Source organism: Prionailurus viverrinus, chromosome A3 (assembly GCF_022837055.1).
Source record: "Prionailurus viverrinus isolate Anna chromosome A3, UM_Priviv_1.0, whole genome shotgun sequence".
NCBI lineage: Eukaryota > Metazoa > Chordata > Mammalia > Carnivora > Felidae > Prionailurus > Prionailurus viverrinus.
The window spans coordinates 23,751,595-23,766,286 of NC_062563.1; the positions used below are offsets into that span (position 1 = coordinate 23,751,595).

The 14,692-nt window shown below is 50.0% G+C and overlaps 1 protein-coding gene across 1 annotated transcript; it reads right to left on the reverse strand.

Annotated features, from left to right (window-relative positions):
* Positions 1-459: 459 nt before the first annotated feature.
* ERGIC3 (ERGIC and golgi 3) lies at positions 460-14,654 on the reverse strand. The gene is made up of 13 exons (XM_047852390.1): positions 14,497-14,654; positions 14,288-14,358; positions 14,090-14,177; positions 13,760-13,879; positions 8,470-8,563; positions 7,480-7,645; positions 7,301-7,358; positions 2,777-2,808; positions 1,871-1,967; positions 1,729-1,793; positions 1,009-1,145; positions 873-928; positions 460-671 (listed from the first exon to the last, which is right to left on the reverse strand). Exons 1-13 carry the CDS (start codon positions 14,582-14,584, stop codon positions 592-594), a joined length of 1,152 nt encoding a protein of 383 aa, XP_047708346.1. The 5' UTR covers positions 14,585-14,654; the 3' UTR covers positions 460-591.
* Between the last annotated feature and the right edge of the window lie 38 nt (positions 14,655-14,692).

Sequence of the window (14,692 nt, forward strand, 5' to 3'; positions counted from 1 at the left end):
GCTAGGAGTCAGCAGGGGCTTGGCATAGAGCATGGTCAGTGAGGATGAGGGATCAGATGATTGAACCCAGGGTGGCAGGGAGAAGCCCTAGCTTTAGCCATCACTGAAGAGGTGGCAAGCCCCAGCCTGCACCCATGGCCCTAGCACCACGGGGGTCAGACACTCATGAGCCTGTGGGCCATGGTGGCCCCAGGAAGCTCATACTGGAAAGGTCCATCTCAACCCTGGAGCTGAACCCAAAAGGCCCAAAGACCACAGCAGAGGAGGGACTGAGGATGGGGCATTGGGGTGGATATCAGTTTTGTTTGAATAAAGCCCAATTAGCCAGGGGATGTCCACAGGGGGCTCCCAGAGGGCATCTGGCCCGATCTGTCAGTTCTGATTTTCTTCAGTTCATGGCTGTGCAAAGGGCTTGTTTCCAGGCCCTGGCCACACAAGAAGCACATGAAGACCAGCAAGTACTATCACAATCAATAGATTTATCAACCTGTGCTGAGACCGATGCTCTGAGGGGGTCGGAGGGGTGGGGAGAAGGCTGGGAAATGACCACAAGGCCAAAGAGAAAGGGAACAACGGAGGGGAAGGAGACAGCTACGTGGTTTTCCCGAGATCAATTTTCTTCTGGATGGCTCGAGCCGAGTGGTAGATGAGTGAATCGATGAGTCCAGCCACTGGGAACAGAGACAAGGGCTGACACGGGCGTAGTTGGGCCCTTGGCTGAACCCCAGAGCCTTGTCACCTGACTGGCTAGGCCAGCAAGTCCCCTTCACCATGGAGGTGCTCCTCCTCCCCCCAACCCAAAATCCGCAGGGAGCCCAGGCTTTACATTCCCTGCCATGTCCCAACCCCAAACACGCCCTCAAGCTTCTAACCTGTGAACATGCCCCCAATGATAGCGCACACACCAGTCAGGAAGTGGGTGAAGGACCTGGTAGAGGGACAGGGCAGGGGATCAGCAGGTACCCCTGTTCGCTGCAGGTCCAGGCCCCTCCCTTTCCCCACCCTCACCTGTGCTTCTCCGTCAGCTTCACCATCATGGGCGAGAGCTCATAGAGCACAAAGACTCCGGGAAGTCCCTGGTCACCCATCAGCCCATTGGCAACCTTCTCGTGTCTGGTCACAGAGAACTGATTTGTCCTCAGCACCTGGGACAGGAAGGGAGTCTGGGCCAGGGCCGACCCAATCCCCCTCAGCCCTACCCCTGCTCCCACCCCTTGTCCATAGTGCCTTGACTGTGCAGAGGAGAAAACAAGGCCCCAGCTTGCTTATGAACACTGCAAGGCCCGGGGACCACCTAGGCACCCTCCCTTGGCCTCACCACCCCAGCTGCCCCTCAGTCACTAGCTCTTTATAGTTCATTCCCAACTACATCTGGTGGATTCTCTCAGTGGGGGTTTAGGGATGGGAAGGAACTCTCCAAGGCTGCATCATGAGCTCCTGGCAAGGCCGGGCTGGACTTCCTATCTGCTGAGATGTTGCTCCACTGGTGACAGCAGCAAGGGGAGGAGGGGACCCAGGAAGAGTTAGCCCCCAACCCAGGGGAGACCCCGGGGACAGTGAGCACCCGTGGAATGGATGGAGGCAATTTGGACAAGTAGAAAGTGCAAGCGCTTTGAAGTCCGACAGTGTGGGCCCTGCACTCTCGCTGTGAAAGTAAATCACCTACCCTCTCTGAGCCTCTGCTTGTCACCAAGAGGGACCCTGATACCTGAGCTCCTGCCGACTTACCTCCCCGTCTACCTTCATGTACACTGTAGGTACCACCTTCACAAAGTACTGGAACATCATGGAGGCTGCAGGGAGAAGAGAGCACTGGGCATGGGTGCTGGGTAGGGCTCTCCTAACTGGGGGCTACCTCCCAGGCTGGTACCTTGGGGTGCGGTGACGTTGGTGCGGTCTAGGGGGTTCACAATGCCTGGGTAGTCTTCCCCGAATGACAGGTGCCGGATGTAGTGGGTCATGTTGATCTGCAAGCAATACCAGCACCTGAGCCTCGAGCGCTCATGGCCCCAACAGGCCTCACCCCATCAAAGGTTCCGCGGTACAGTGGCAGACAGGGATGCCTGGGCTTGGGGAAGGGATGTGTGGTGAGGCAGGAGGGAGGGCAGGGTCCTGCCTGGGAGAATCTGATCAAGACAGGCAGAACCCCCATGCCCCACCAGGGAACAGAGTCTATGGCCTCTGGACCTCCACAGTCTGAGGTTCTGGCTGCATCCAAACATACGGCAAATAAAGGCCGGGCATGGACCTGTTGTGGCAGGTGCCAGATGTGCCTGCAAGTCTTGAGCCAGGGAAGCCTAGGCTGGAGGGGCCCCAGATTTCCTAGCTCCGACTCCTGTCCTGATTCGGTCTTTATCAGCCTCAGCTATTAGAGGGATCTTTAAAAACGTGTAAACTTGATTACATCATGACACTGGTTAAAGGGCCAACAGCCTCCAGGAAGCTCTCAGGAGGAAGACCAGACTGCAGCTCTGCCTGAGTCCTATGTGGTCTGGTCCCCACCAACCTCTCCAGCCACACCAGCCCCTACAGTTGCTGAGAAGTGCCCCGCTCCCTCCTGACTTGGCTGGAGGCTCCCTCTGCCCAGGATGCTCCTGTCCAACCCCATCCCCTATCTCCAGCCTGCACAGATCTCAGTTCTTGACCCTCAGACTGATTCCCTGGCCAAATATGGTGTATTTTTATCTGCTCCCCCATCCCAGGACATCCCTGTGGAGAAATGAAGGCAGCATCCATCTCCCACCCTCATCCGCCCTGCATGGTCTCTGGTACTTACATTGTCCAGGCCAAAGCTCTGCAAGTCATGGACTAGGAGAGAAGGGAGAAGGTGTCACCAGGTGGAGTAGGACTGGCCTCCTGGCTCCCTCAGCATCCTTGCTCAGGCCTCCTCACCCCTCCTTCTGGAGTGCGACTGCCCGGCTCCTCTTTGACCCTTCATTCCCCTCAGCCTGGCTCTGCTGGAGCCTGTGTGCAAGTACACACCGTCCTGGGCCTAAGAACAGACCCCATTTCTTCCCTGACATATACAGGGAGCCCTTTACAGGCATCACACCAGGTTTTCATTCCCACCAAGTCCCTGCTTACACCTCAGGAAACAAACCCCACTGACTCTATCTCCCACTAAATAGAGCTGATGGACAACTGCTGAACCCCAAGGTGAGGCGAGACCAGAGAATGCCATCCAAGCACTTTCCCTGCCCCCCTGCCCCTACCCCCCTACAGCCCCCAAAGGAAATGCCATGGGTAGTCTATACCATCTATTCCAGAACAAGTACTTCCTGCCCTCTGGCCCTGATCCCTCCTGCTTCAAGAAACCCTACCTGAAAAATAAGACCCCTATTCCAGGCCCATCCAAACCTCCCCCCTTCCTGGGAGGGTAGGCTGCCCCAGAAGTGGGGGCTTGGCCTCCCTGGGGGGCAGGGCCACTTACTCTCCACAGCATGTACTGCAGCATGGGGGAGGGAAGGAGAGAGAAGGGAGGAAGAGAAAAAAGATTGAGAGCTTCACAATGAGAACCATGGAGCAAAATAACATGGTAGAAAGGAAGACTGGAATATTCCTGCCTTGGCAGTAGGGTCTGGACCTAGCTAACAAGTCTCCTCCTGCACTAGTCTCCAGGGTAACTCCTCCCCAGCCAGGGAAAAATACGAGGGGTCTTGGGGCAGAAGTATGGTGGCCTAGGAAGAACAAAAGACCTAGAGCCAATAAGCCACTTTCCTAGCTGTGTGACCTTGGGCAAGTCACTTGCCCTCTCTGGACCTCAGTGATCTTTACAAAGGGCTGTCGTGAGGACCAGGTAGGATCTAAGATGGAAAAGCACTAAGTGAACTTTATAATCTTCCCCCCTCCCCCACCCAAAGCAACAAGGGTGTCAGAAACTAGCTTCCGGACCTTTAATTCGGTCAGATCTCTGGCCTCAGGCAATTGTAGCTTTGTGTTTTAAATATCCTCCCAGGATATGGAATACCCTTTGCCCTGGGTTCCCTGACTCTAAGGCAGCCTAGGTGGAGAAGAGAGGCTGCTGCCTGCCAGACTGCCTCCTACTGAATGCCTCCAGACCCTGTGCCAACAGCTCGACACTGGTGGTCTTCCCACCATTCCAGTGAGACCACCTTTCTCCCAACCCCCTCCAGAATAGAGAGGGGGCTCCAGACCCACCTCCTGCCCCTCCCCAACACTCAGCCGCCCCGCTGCCCCGCCCCCTCCCCCCCCCCCCCCCCCCTTCAAGATCAGCTGGGCTATCTCCAGCAGGCCCTTTACTCCTGCTTCCTTTAGTGATGAGGCATCTCAGGACCGCCAACTCATCTCTCATCCCCTGGACTCCTGTCACACCGTGGCTCTGTACATCCCCCAATATGACCCCGACTCCCATCCCTCCCAGGGGGCTCCATCACTCATCAGCGAAACCCCTACATCTTCAACCTCTACACATTCCACTCACCTTCTTGCTCCAACCGCAGCCTGGCTCTCCCTCAAAGGTGCCCTGTAGCCCTCTTAGTGGCGACAGTTTCTTCCCCACATTTATCCTCCTTTGTGGCATGAAGTGAGGCCCTCCTTGCTCCTTAATGCCACTTCCAGATCACTGACCCTCGAGCTGCCCTAAAATTCCCAGCTTTGCAGCTCGTGCCAAACTATCCCAACTATCCCTACTTATTTTAATCACTATCAGATCCACCCAGAACAGCAGGTCAGCCCTTCCATGCCTCTTCTCAGTGGTTCTAGCCTCTGGCCACAACTCACTCCTCACAACCCTGTCACACTGCCTGATGGTGTCCCCATCACCCGGCTGCCATCCTACCTGTCCAGACGTAGTCTGCCTTTCCTCCTGTTGCCGAATTTGGGCTTTATTCTACACTTCTGAGGTACTAGATTCTGTCTTTTTCCTTCTCAAGGACTTCACTCTGACAACTGTCCCTCCCACCCATGGAGCATGACTTTTGCTAACTATTCAGCAGACTATTTCCCACAGCATGTTAACCTACGTCACATGTCGCACCTCTGGCAAAACCACGCCGTTGAGCCCACATTTCCCTCCAGCATCAGCACACTCTCCTCCCTTTACAGCAAACTCTACAAAAGACCTGTCCTTACTCACCGGCTCAACTCCTCTCCCATTCTCTCCAGAGCCCACGCAATGGGTGCTCCCTATCACTCCACAAAAACTACTGTCAAGGTCACAATGACTACCACCATGTCATACACCCAATGGGCAACTCGTACTTGATGTCCGGAAGCATCTGATACAGTTTTGGAAACACCTCCATCCCCAGGCTTTCAGGACACCACCTCCTGGCGGGCATTCTCCTCTCACAAGTGTTTCTTACTGGTCTTCTTGCCGTGTCTTCCCCCGCTCCCCCCCTCCCCAACGTATACCCCACCTCTCCACGTCCCCCCCCCCCCCCCCCCCCGTTCTCCCCCTGCCCGCACTCTGATAGTGGAGGTGCCATGCTCAGTCCTTTGAGTCCTCCTCTCCACCTACCCTCACCTGCAGGGGGCCCTCACCCAGTTCCATGGTTTTACATGCCTGAGGACTCCCACATCTGTATCTCTGTGCCAGACCTCTCCCCTGACCTCCACATTGAACAGCCAACTGCTTACTTGCATCTGGGTGGTCTAAAAGGATGCCCAAATCCCACTGCTCTGAACCCGTACAAAGCTGAATTTCACTTTACTCGCCCAGCCATCTAAACTTGTTCCTCTGAATTTTCCCCTCCCCCTAAATGGCAACTTCATCCTCACTACTCAGGCACAAAACTTCAGAGTCATCCTTGACTGCTCCCCTTCCCTCACCCTTCACACCCATCAGCCACTCCTCTTGGCATTACCCTCAAACGTAAGTAATTACTGCTTGGCCCTCCACTACCAGCCTGGCCTGGCACCCATCATCCTGTGCTGGGATGGACCATCGCAATGGCCTCCCATTGGCCTCTCTGGTTCTGTCCTGCCCCTCTTCCCCATATTATCCACACAGCAGAGTGCCGCCTACTTCTGAAAGTCAAGTCACATCATGAAGCATCTCCTCAGATCCCTTGGATGGCCTTGTATCTCATGGAGAGTAAGAGCCCTTGTCCCTGTGGTGTCCTTCCACGCCCTGCCTGCCATGGCCCTGTTACCTGGTTCACCTTATCACTAACCACACCAGCCTGCTCCAGCCCCCAGCTTTCTTACTGCACCTTGAACTTGCCAAGCATACTCTCTCCTCAGAGATTTGCATTTGCTCTTCTCTCTGCTTCAAATCCTTCGCCCAGACATCCTTATGGCCAGCTCCTTCACTTTCTTCAGGTCTTTACTCAAATGTCACCCCGTTAGAGTCTCTCTGCCCCCAATACACAGCAGCGCACACACACCATCTCACCAGAGCCCCTCGCCTCTGTCATCTTTGTCCTGCCTTTCTTTGCTTCATGGTACTTAATAGCATCTGATAGTCCATATATTTTAAAACTTGTTCATGGTGTTTACTATATAATGTTCTGAGGACAAGGAGTTTGCTTTGTTTGCTGCTGTATTGTTAGCACCCAGACTACAATGGGGCACACGGTAGGTGACTACTAAGTATCTAGTGAATGTACGGGTGAATAAATGAATGAAAATAAGTCCCATTTATTCATCCCTGTGAACAACCCTGTGAGGGTGGTATCAGTATCTTCAGCCCCATTTTACAGGAGGAAAAACTGAGTAGGGCTCAGTATTTCCCAAATCTGATATAACTCAGGAGTGGCAGAACCAGTGTTCCAACCCAGGTCTGCTGATCCCAAAGCCTCACACATGGGTCATCCGATATTGGGGTCTACATTTTGAACAAGTGCCTACCACAAGCTGGGCTCTGTGCTGCAGTCTTTTTTTTTTTTTAAGTTTATTTATTTTGAGAGAGAGAGAGAGAGAGTGGGGGGCGGGGGAGGGGCAGAGAGTGAGGGGGAGAGAGAGAATCCCAAACCTATGAACTGAGAGATCATGACCTGAGCTGAAGTCAGATGCTTAAGTGACTGAGCCACCCAGGAGCCCCATGTGCTGCAATCTTTAACCTGCACAAACACCCTAGGAAATAAGTACTATCGTCTCCATTTTATACAGTAGGAAACAAGCTCAAAAAGGTTAAGGAAGTTCCTCAAAGTTCCACGCAGCCGTTAGTGTGAGACTGATGTCTGAACCCAGGCAGTCTTGCTCCTCAGCCTGTGCTCTTAACTGTGTGCCAAACTGCTGCCTGAGATGAGGGTCTCTTCTGGGCCAAAGACACAGAACATCAGGCAAGTGCAGGGGTATCCAGGGTCTAAAACTCCCCAGTGGAGGTGGTGTCACTCACCGTGCACATGGGACTGCTGGAAGCTTTTCCCAGGAGCAAAGTGGAAGTTTCCAGCCACCTGTAGGGGATATTCCCTCTCATTCTCCAGCCATTTTCCCCCTTCTCTTGGTCTCCTGAGGGCCCAAGTGGGGCCAACCCGAAGCTCGGCTGGCCCTTTCCCGCCTGAGTCCTTTCTGTACCTTGTTGACCTCTAAGAAGCCATACACCTGGCAGCCTTCATTCTTCTGCTCCTGCATCTTCTGGCTGAAGCCTTCTCGCCGGCACTGCTCGATAGTGTCTGGGTTCTTGAAGGCCCAGCCCCGACGGCGATAAGCCTCCCGCACATCTTCACAGGTGTTACAGCACCTGCAGGAGAGGGGGTGCAGGGTGAGTGTCAAAGAAGCACGAAAACAGAGCTGATACCTTGGGAAATAAAGCAGTTCTGTCCACTAACAAAGCCTCTGCCAGCCTCATCCTTTGACCACCGATGTTCTCAAAGTATGTTTCCTCAGAGGCATCAGGACTGTTAAAAATGTATATTCCCATTCTGTTTGGGGTGATGAAAAGTTTTACAACAGAGTGGTGCTGGTTGCACGACACTATGAATGTAGTTAATACCACTGAATTGTACACGTGAATGTGGTAAGTTTTATAAGTCATATATTTTACAATACAAAAAAATTTTAAATACATATTCCCAGCCCCTACCCTAGACCCTCTGAATCAGCATCTCAGGGGCCAGGGCCTGAGGAATATAGCAGCAGTTGCCACATATCAAGGGCCTAATTACCTGGGTTGGGCCTTCAACCTCAGTGCTTTACATACAGTATACATTTAATCTTCATGTGACTATTATGGGAAAGGTTATCATCACCCCCCCTTCACAAGAGAGGTTACGTGGCTTTGCCCAAGGATGCAAGGGTGGAACCCAGGCAGTTGGATTCTGAGACCACTTCTGAACCAGAGCAGGGGCCGCTTCAGCCTCGTGCGCAGCTGTGGCCCAGGCAGGGCCTGGCCACAGAGCCTCAGTCACTTGCACCAGGATGAGTGACTGAGGCACCCACCCCATCTCCGCTAAATTCTTGGTCCGACTTCCTCCACCTGTGGGAGTCTGACACAGGCTGAGGATGACCGGCACACAGCACCTGGTGGGAGCTCCCACAACCCTGGGTCCCCGGGGTCCAGCTCACTTGATGTCTTCAGTCTCGGCACCATAGCAGCTCTCACAGCGATCAGGGTCCAGGGAGTCAGGGTCAAACACCTTTACCTCGACTTTCCCAAGCTCTACGGGAAAGGCAGAGGCAGGGGCATCAGCTGGGAGCAGACATCATGAAATCTCCACCCCTGACCCCTGCACAAGCCCTCTGACCTGTGGCTTAGGAATAATAAAAATTATACTAATAGCTAATATTTATATGGCACATACTATGTGCCAGGCACTAAACACTTCCACACGTATTTCTTTAAATAAAAGTAACAGTAATAAAAATAATAACAGCAAATACTAAATGTTAGCTGAGTACAGGTCGCCATACACAGAATGTCTCTTGTCACCCCCACAAGGACTTCATGAAGGTGGGGGTTATTATCCCCATTGTACCTGCAAAGGCGCTGAGGCTCAGAGACGAGGAGTGACTTTGCCCAACGCAACACAGTAAGTGGTAGACTTCAGCCCCAGTTCCCAAGCCTTTAACCACTTCACCGTGGTGCTTCTCCTCAGGCCTCTCTCCCTGCACCTGACTCCCTGCCTCATCATAACTGGTGATTTCAATAGTTAATACCTTGACCTCCTATCTTCCAACAATCTTTTTATTTTGTCATCTCATCTCAGCCTGATCCCACTTCATTTCCACACACATACCTACACCTTGTTATGACCAATTACCGCAAACCTTCCAAAATTCAATTTCAAGTATCCCAATCTTCAACTACTTATCCTTACTTTCCCAGTTCACTATCTCTGGTACCCAGAATCCACCAATTTTTTGACACCACTAACACCATGACCCCTTCATCCCCTCACTTCCCTCCTTATCTAAATTCCACGGTCCAAATGGGGAATGGACAGTGTCTTTAACAAACGCTGCTGGGAAAACTGCATATTCACATGCCAAAAATGAAACTAGACCCCTATCTTACACAACTCACAAAAATCAACTTGAAATAAAGACTTAAATGTAAGACTTCATACTGTAAAACTCCTCAAAGAAAATAGGTAAAGAACTCCCTGATACTGGTCTTGGCAAAAATTTTTTGGTTATGATACCAAAAGTACAGATAACAGCAGCAAAAATAAACACGTGGGATTACATCAAAATAAAAATCTGCACAGAAGAAACAATTAACAGAATGGAGTAAAATAAAATATTCACAAAAGATATATCTGATAAGGTATTAATATCCAAAATATATAAGGAACTCATACAACTCAACAGCAAAACAAACATACAATACAATTAAAAATGGGCAAAGAGCCTGAATAGACATTATTTCAAAAGAAAACATACAAATGGCCAATAGATACATGGAAAAGAGCTCAACATCATTAATCATCAGGGAAGGCAGAATAAAACCATAAGATACACCTCACACCTGTTCGAATCCAAAAAATAAAAAATAAATGAAAACAAGAAAAACCAGTATTGGCGAAGAGGTGGAGAAAAGGGAACACTTGTGCACTGTTGGCGGGTTTGTAAATTGGTACAACTATTATGGAAAACAGTATGGAAGTTCCTTGAAAAATTAAAAAGAGAACTACCATATGTTTTAGCAATCCCACTTCTGGGTATATCCAAAAAAAAAAAAAAAAAAAAAAAAAAAAGGAAAGAAAAGAAAAGAAAAAAGAATAACTTGAAGAGTTATCTGCAGTCCCATGTTCATTGCAGCATTATTTACAACAGCCAAGACATGGAAAACAATCTAAGTGTCTGTTAACAGAGGAATGGATAAAGAAAATGTGGTAAATACATATAGTGGAGTATTATTCAGCCATTAAAAGGGAATTCTATTATTTGCAACAACATGGATAAACCTCGAGGACATTACACTAAGTAAACTAAGTCAGATAAAGAAAGACAACTTCATGATCTCACAAGTGCAATCTAAAAAAGCCTAACTATAGAAACAGAGTAGAATGGTGGTTGCCAGCAGCTGGGGTGGGAGAAATGGGGAAACGTTGGTCAAAGGGTACAAACTTCCAGTTAGAAGATGAATAAATTCTGGGATCTAATGTACAGAATGGTGACTACAGTTAACAATACTATATTGTATACTTGAAATCTGCTAAGAGAGTAGATCTTAAATGTTCTCACCACACACACACACACACACACACACACACACACACACACAATGTAACTATGTGAAGTGATGGATAATTAGCTAACCATATTGTGTTAATTGTCTCATATATGTAATCAAATCATCACACTGTACACCCTAATTTTACACAATGTATTTCAATTATATCTTGACAAAGGTGGGAAATAAATGCCATGGTCCACTGTTGTAATTATGGTCTTGCACATAGCCAGAACCCATCTGTTCCTCTCTCTTTGTTGTACCAGCCTCGCAAAACCCAAACCTTAGTTAAATTCAACTCTCTGTGCCTACTTCTTGCCTGTGCCTCCTTTAAGACTGCCTGACAGGGGCACCTGGGTGGCTCAGTCAGTTAAGTGTCTGACTTTGGCTCAGGTCATGATCTCACGGTTCGTGAGTTTGACCCCATGTCTGGCTCGTTCTGACAGCTCAGAGCCTGAAGCCTGCTTCGGATTCTGTGTCTTCCTCTCTCTCTGCCCCTCCCTTGCTTGTGCTCTCTCTCTCAAAAATAAATAAACATTAAAAAAAAAAAATAGGCTGCCTGGCAATCCTGCCCCATTTCACTAATCAGCTCAATTTCCATTATCTAAGATGACTAAATTTTTTTTTTTTTCAACGTTTATTTATTTTTGGGACAGAGAGAGACAGAGCATGAACGGGGGAGGGGCAGAGAGAGAGGGAGACACAGAATCGGAAACAGGCTCCAGGCTCTGAGCCATCAGCCCAGAGCCCGACGCGGGGCTCGAACTCACGGACCGCGAGATCGTGACCTGGCTGAAGTCGGACGCTTAACCGACTGCGCCACCCAGGCGCCCCTAAGATGACTAAATTTATTTCTGCCTCTCATCTTTGGCTTCCATAATTCCTTTCCCTTTCTTCACTCTTAGCTAATGACCTTGCTTTCGATTTCCACGAAGAACAGAGAAGCAACAGAATCCACTTAATCTCACCACCAAATCCACCATGTCACCTGCATTCTCCGCCAGCCTCCCCTACTTCTCTGCTTTCTCTTCTGGCAAAACTCCTGAAAGTGTTGTTTTTAGTCAATGTCTCTATTTCCTTTTCTGTCCTTTGGTCAGATTTTCATCCTCAACACTATCGAAACTATTCTTTTTAAAGCCTCCAGTGGCCTCCATGTTGCCAATTGCAATGGTCAGCTCTTACATTTTACTGGACTCTCAGGGGCTTTTGACAGTTGTTCACTCTCCTTAAAACTCTTCTTCCACTTGGCTTTTGCAACATCTTTGGTTCTCTTCTACTTTAATGGCTTAATCTTCCTTCCTAGATCCTCATTTCCTGACTTCTAAATATTGGCGGGGCTCAGGGTACAGTCCCTAGACCTCTCCTCTACCTATATTTACTCCTTAGGTTTTCTCCTCTAGTCCAATAGCTTTGAATGCCATCTCTATGCTGATAACTACATTTGTTTCTCCATCCCTTCTTTAACATCTATACTGGTATATCTAACTTGGCATAAAACTAGGGTATAAAATGGACATTCCAGGTGGTGCCTGGGTGACTCAGTCAGTTGAGCGTCAGACTCTTGATTTTGGCTCAGGTCATGAGATCCCAGGTCATGGGCTCTGTGCTCAGTGTGGAGCCTGCTTAAGATTTTCTCTCACCCTCTGCTCTCCCCCACTCATGCTCTCTATCTCAAATTAAAAAAAAAAAAAAAAAAAAAAAAAAAGCATTTCCTAAATTTAACATGACTCAAACCTGAAATCTAACCCCAAATCCTCATCCTTTCCTGGGGGACCAGTCCCCATGAAGTCTCCAACAATCATCACCTCCTGGTATTCACATCTTTATGTAGCCTCCATCTCCCACAGTGAATAAGGCTGATCTGGGTAACCACTTGCATATTGCAGAAATGATGGTGTGTAACTTCTGAGTTTGGTTATAAAAGAAGTTGTGATGATTTCCACCTCGTGTTCTCCAAGATCACATGCACAGGGAGAAGCCAGATGCCATGCTATGAGGATATTCACTGAGAGGCCTATGTGGTGAAAGCCCTGAGGCATCTTGCCAACAGCCATACATGTGAGCCCTCTTAGAAGCAGATCCTCCAACCCCAGTCAAGCCTTCAGATGACTGCAGCCCCAGCCAACAGCTTGACTGCAATCTCCTGAGAGACTGTAAGTCAATCACACCACTCTTGAATTCCTAACCCATAGCAACGGATAAAAACAAATGTTTTTGCTCTAAGCCACTAATTTTGGGGGTAATTTGTTACATAACAGCAGATATAGAATATTCCCCCACCTCTCTCACACACCCACACAAAATCCTCCTCCTCCTCCCTGGTCATCCCTATTTCAAGTCATTCATTTGCTCAGGCCACAAACCTTGGAATGAACCTTGACTCTGCTGTCTTATGCCCTACATCCAATCCTACAGCAAATTCTCTGGTTTTACTGGTGTTCAACATATATCTGTTGAATGAACAACTGATAAAACTCACAACACAGCCACCCCTAAGGTGTGAGAAATCACAGCTTTGAGGAGGGTTTTGTTATGGTGGGAAACTGAGTTAATTGTAGGCACTGGGAGGCTGCCTAGAGACAGGAAAGGAAGCTAGGGTGAACAGCTACTTTGTGCCAGGCATCATACACATGACTTCATTTGATCCTATAATTCCATGTGGTGGGTACTATTGTATATCACCACTTTATAGCTGAGGTCACAGACTGCAAGAGACAAAGTTACATCTGAATTTAGGCAATCTAAGTCAAGAACGTAAACTCTTAACCGTAAGCCACCCTGCATTCCAAAGGGGAAGAGCATTAAGGGCTGAATTCAGCTAACAGGATGGGGAAGCAAACACCTAGAGAAGCTTGGAGCCATCTAGAGGAGTTCTGCCACAACGAGAGCACATAAGACCCATCCTCAAACTTCTGTTACTCAACAGTGATAGGCAGAGATTGGAGACCTCTGAGAGTGATAGCCAGGTAGAGTACTCTACTCAATGTACAGAGGCTAGAAGCCTGGATTTCAGTCCACTCTGATCCTTAATAGCTGGGGGACCCTAAGCAAGCCACTTGACTTCTCTGGGTCTTAGTTGCTTCATCTGTCACTTGGCCAACCACATCCCACTTGTCAGAAGAAAGGGGTTGGACATGTCCAGCTCAGGGATCTGAGATCTGGCCTCCTCCTCACAGTTACCATGACGCTCTGCCTCTGAGCTCACGGGGATGCCATCCTTATCCAGCCGTTGCTTGAACAGGTTGTGTTCCACATCCAGCTGCTGCTCCCCAGCCACATCCATGGCATCAATGCTCAGATCTGGAAGCAGGAAGTCAGGGTAAGGTACTTGGATCCTAGGAGCAAAGGAATCTGGGTTTTGGAGGGAAAGGGGATGCTGGGACTATCTTGGGGCTGCAGCGGTTAGGGAAAGAAGGTTGTCCTGGGGTCCCGTCCAGAATCTAAGGCTGGAGATGTGAATCTGGAAGCCCACCTCAGAACTTGTAACTCCCACGCCTGGTGAGTACTCACAGGCACAAGGCATGTGCGGAAAAAATACGTCGATGTTGATCTTCAGTTTGTCTCCCCGTGACTTGTCCACGTAGAGTTCAGGATGCACCTGGAGCAGCACTACCTCAGTAAGATTCGACCCCCTGCCTCTCCTTCCCACTCCCATCCCTAGAATACAGAGCCCCGCCCACGTAGTAGGCCCCCCCCCCCCCCCCTTACCTCAGTGGTGAGGTAATACTGAAGCTCGGACAGAAACAGTAGCAGCATGAGAAGGCCACTGACAATGGTCACTGCGGGGAAGAGAGCGAGGGTCAGAATGGCCTCTGCTCCACTCTCTCAAGCCCCCCCATAGGCCAGGCAGGGTCCAGGCGCCCGGCCAAGCTCTTCGACACCCCTGTCCCCGCAACCCCGGCCCCGCTGCGGCCTACCCGTGGCGCCCCCGCAGGTCTTGACCCGGAAGTCCTCCAGAGTCTTGGGGTAGGCATCGAACTGCTTGAGCTTCCCTAGCGCCTCCATGGGGACCAGCCGGAAAGGGGACGCCAGCCGGCCCGCCCCTGCAGCCTCCTGCTTCCGGCCCGGAGCTTGAGCCACGCCCCCCTCTCTTTTCGCACGCAGGCGCAGCAA

Bases quoted from the DNA above. Each gene is read 5' to 3' on its own strand.
- ERGIC3 (XM_047852390.1), bottom strand. From the start codon at position 14,584: ATGGAGGCGCTAGGGAAGCTCAAGCAGTTCGATGCCTACCCCAAGACT. The intron at 13,880-14,089 runs GTGAGTACTCAC...TCCTGCTTCCAG, and splicing joins TCCGCACATGCCTTGTGCCT to ATCTGAGCATTGATGCCATG. The intron at 929-1,008 runs GTGAGGGTGGGG...TCCCTCTACCAG, and splicing joins AAGCTGACGGAGAAGCACAG to GTCCTTCACCCACTTCCTGA.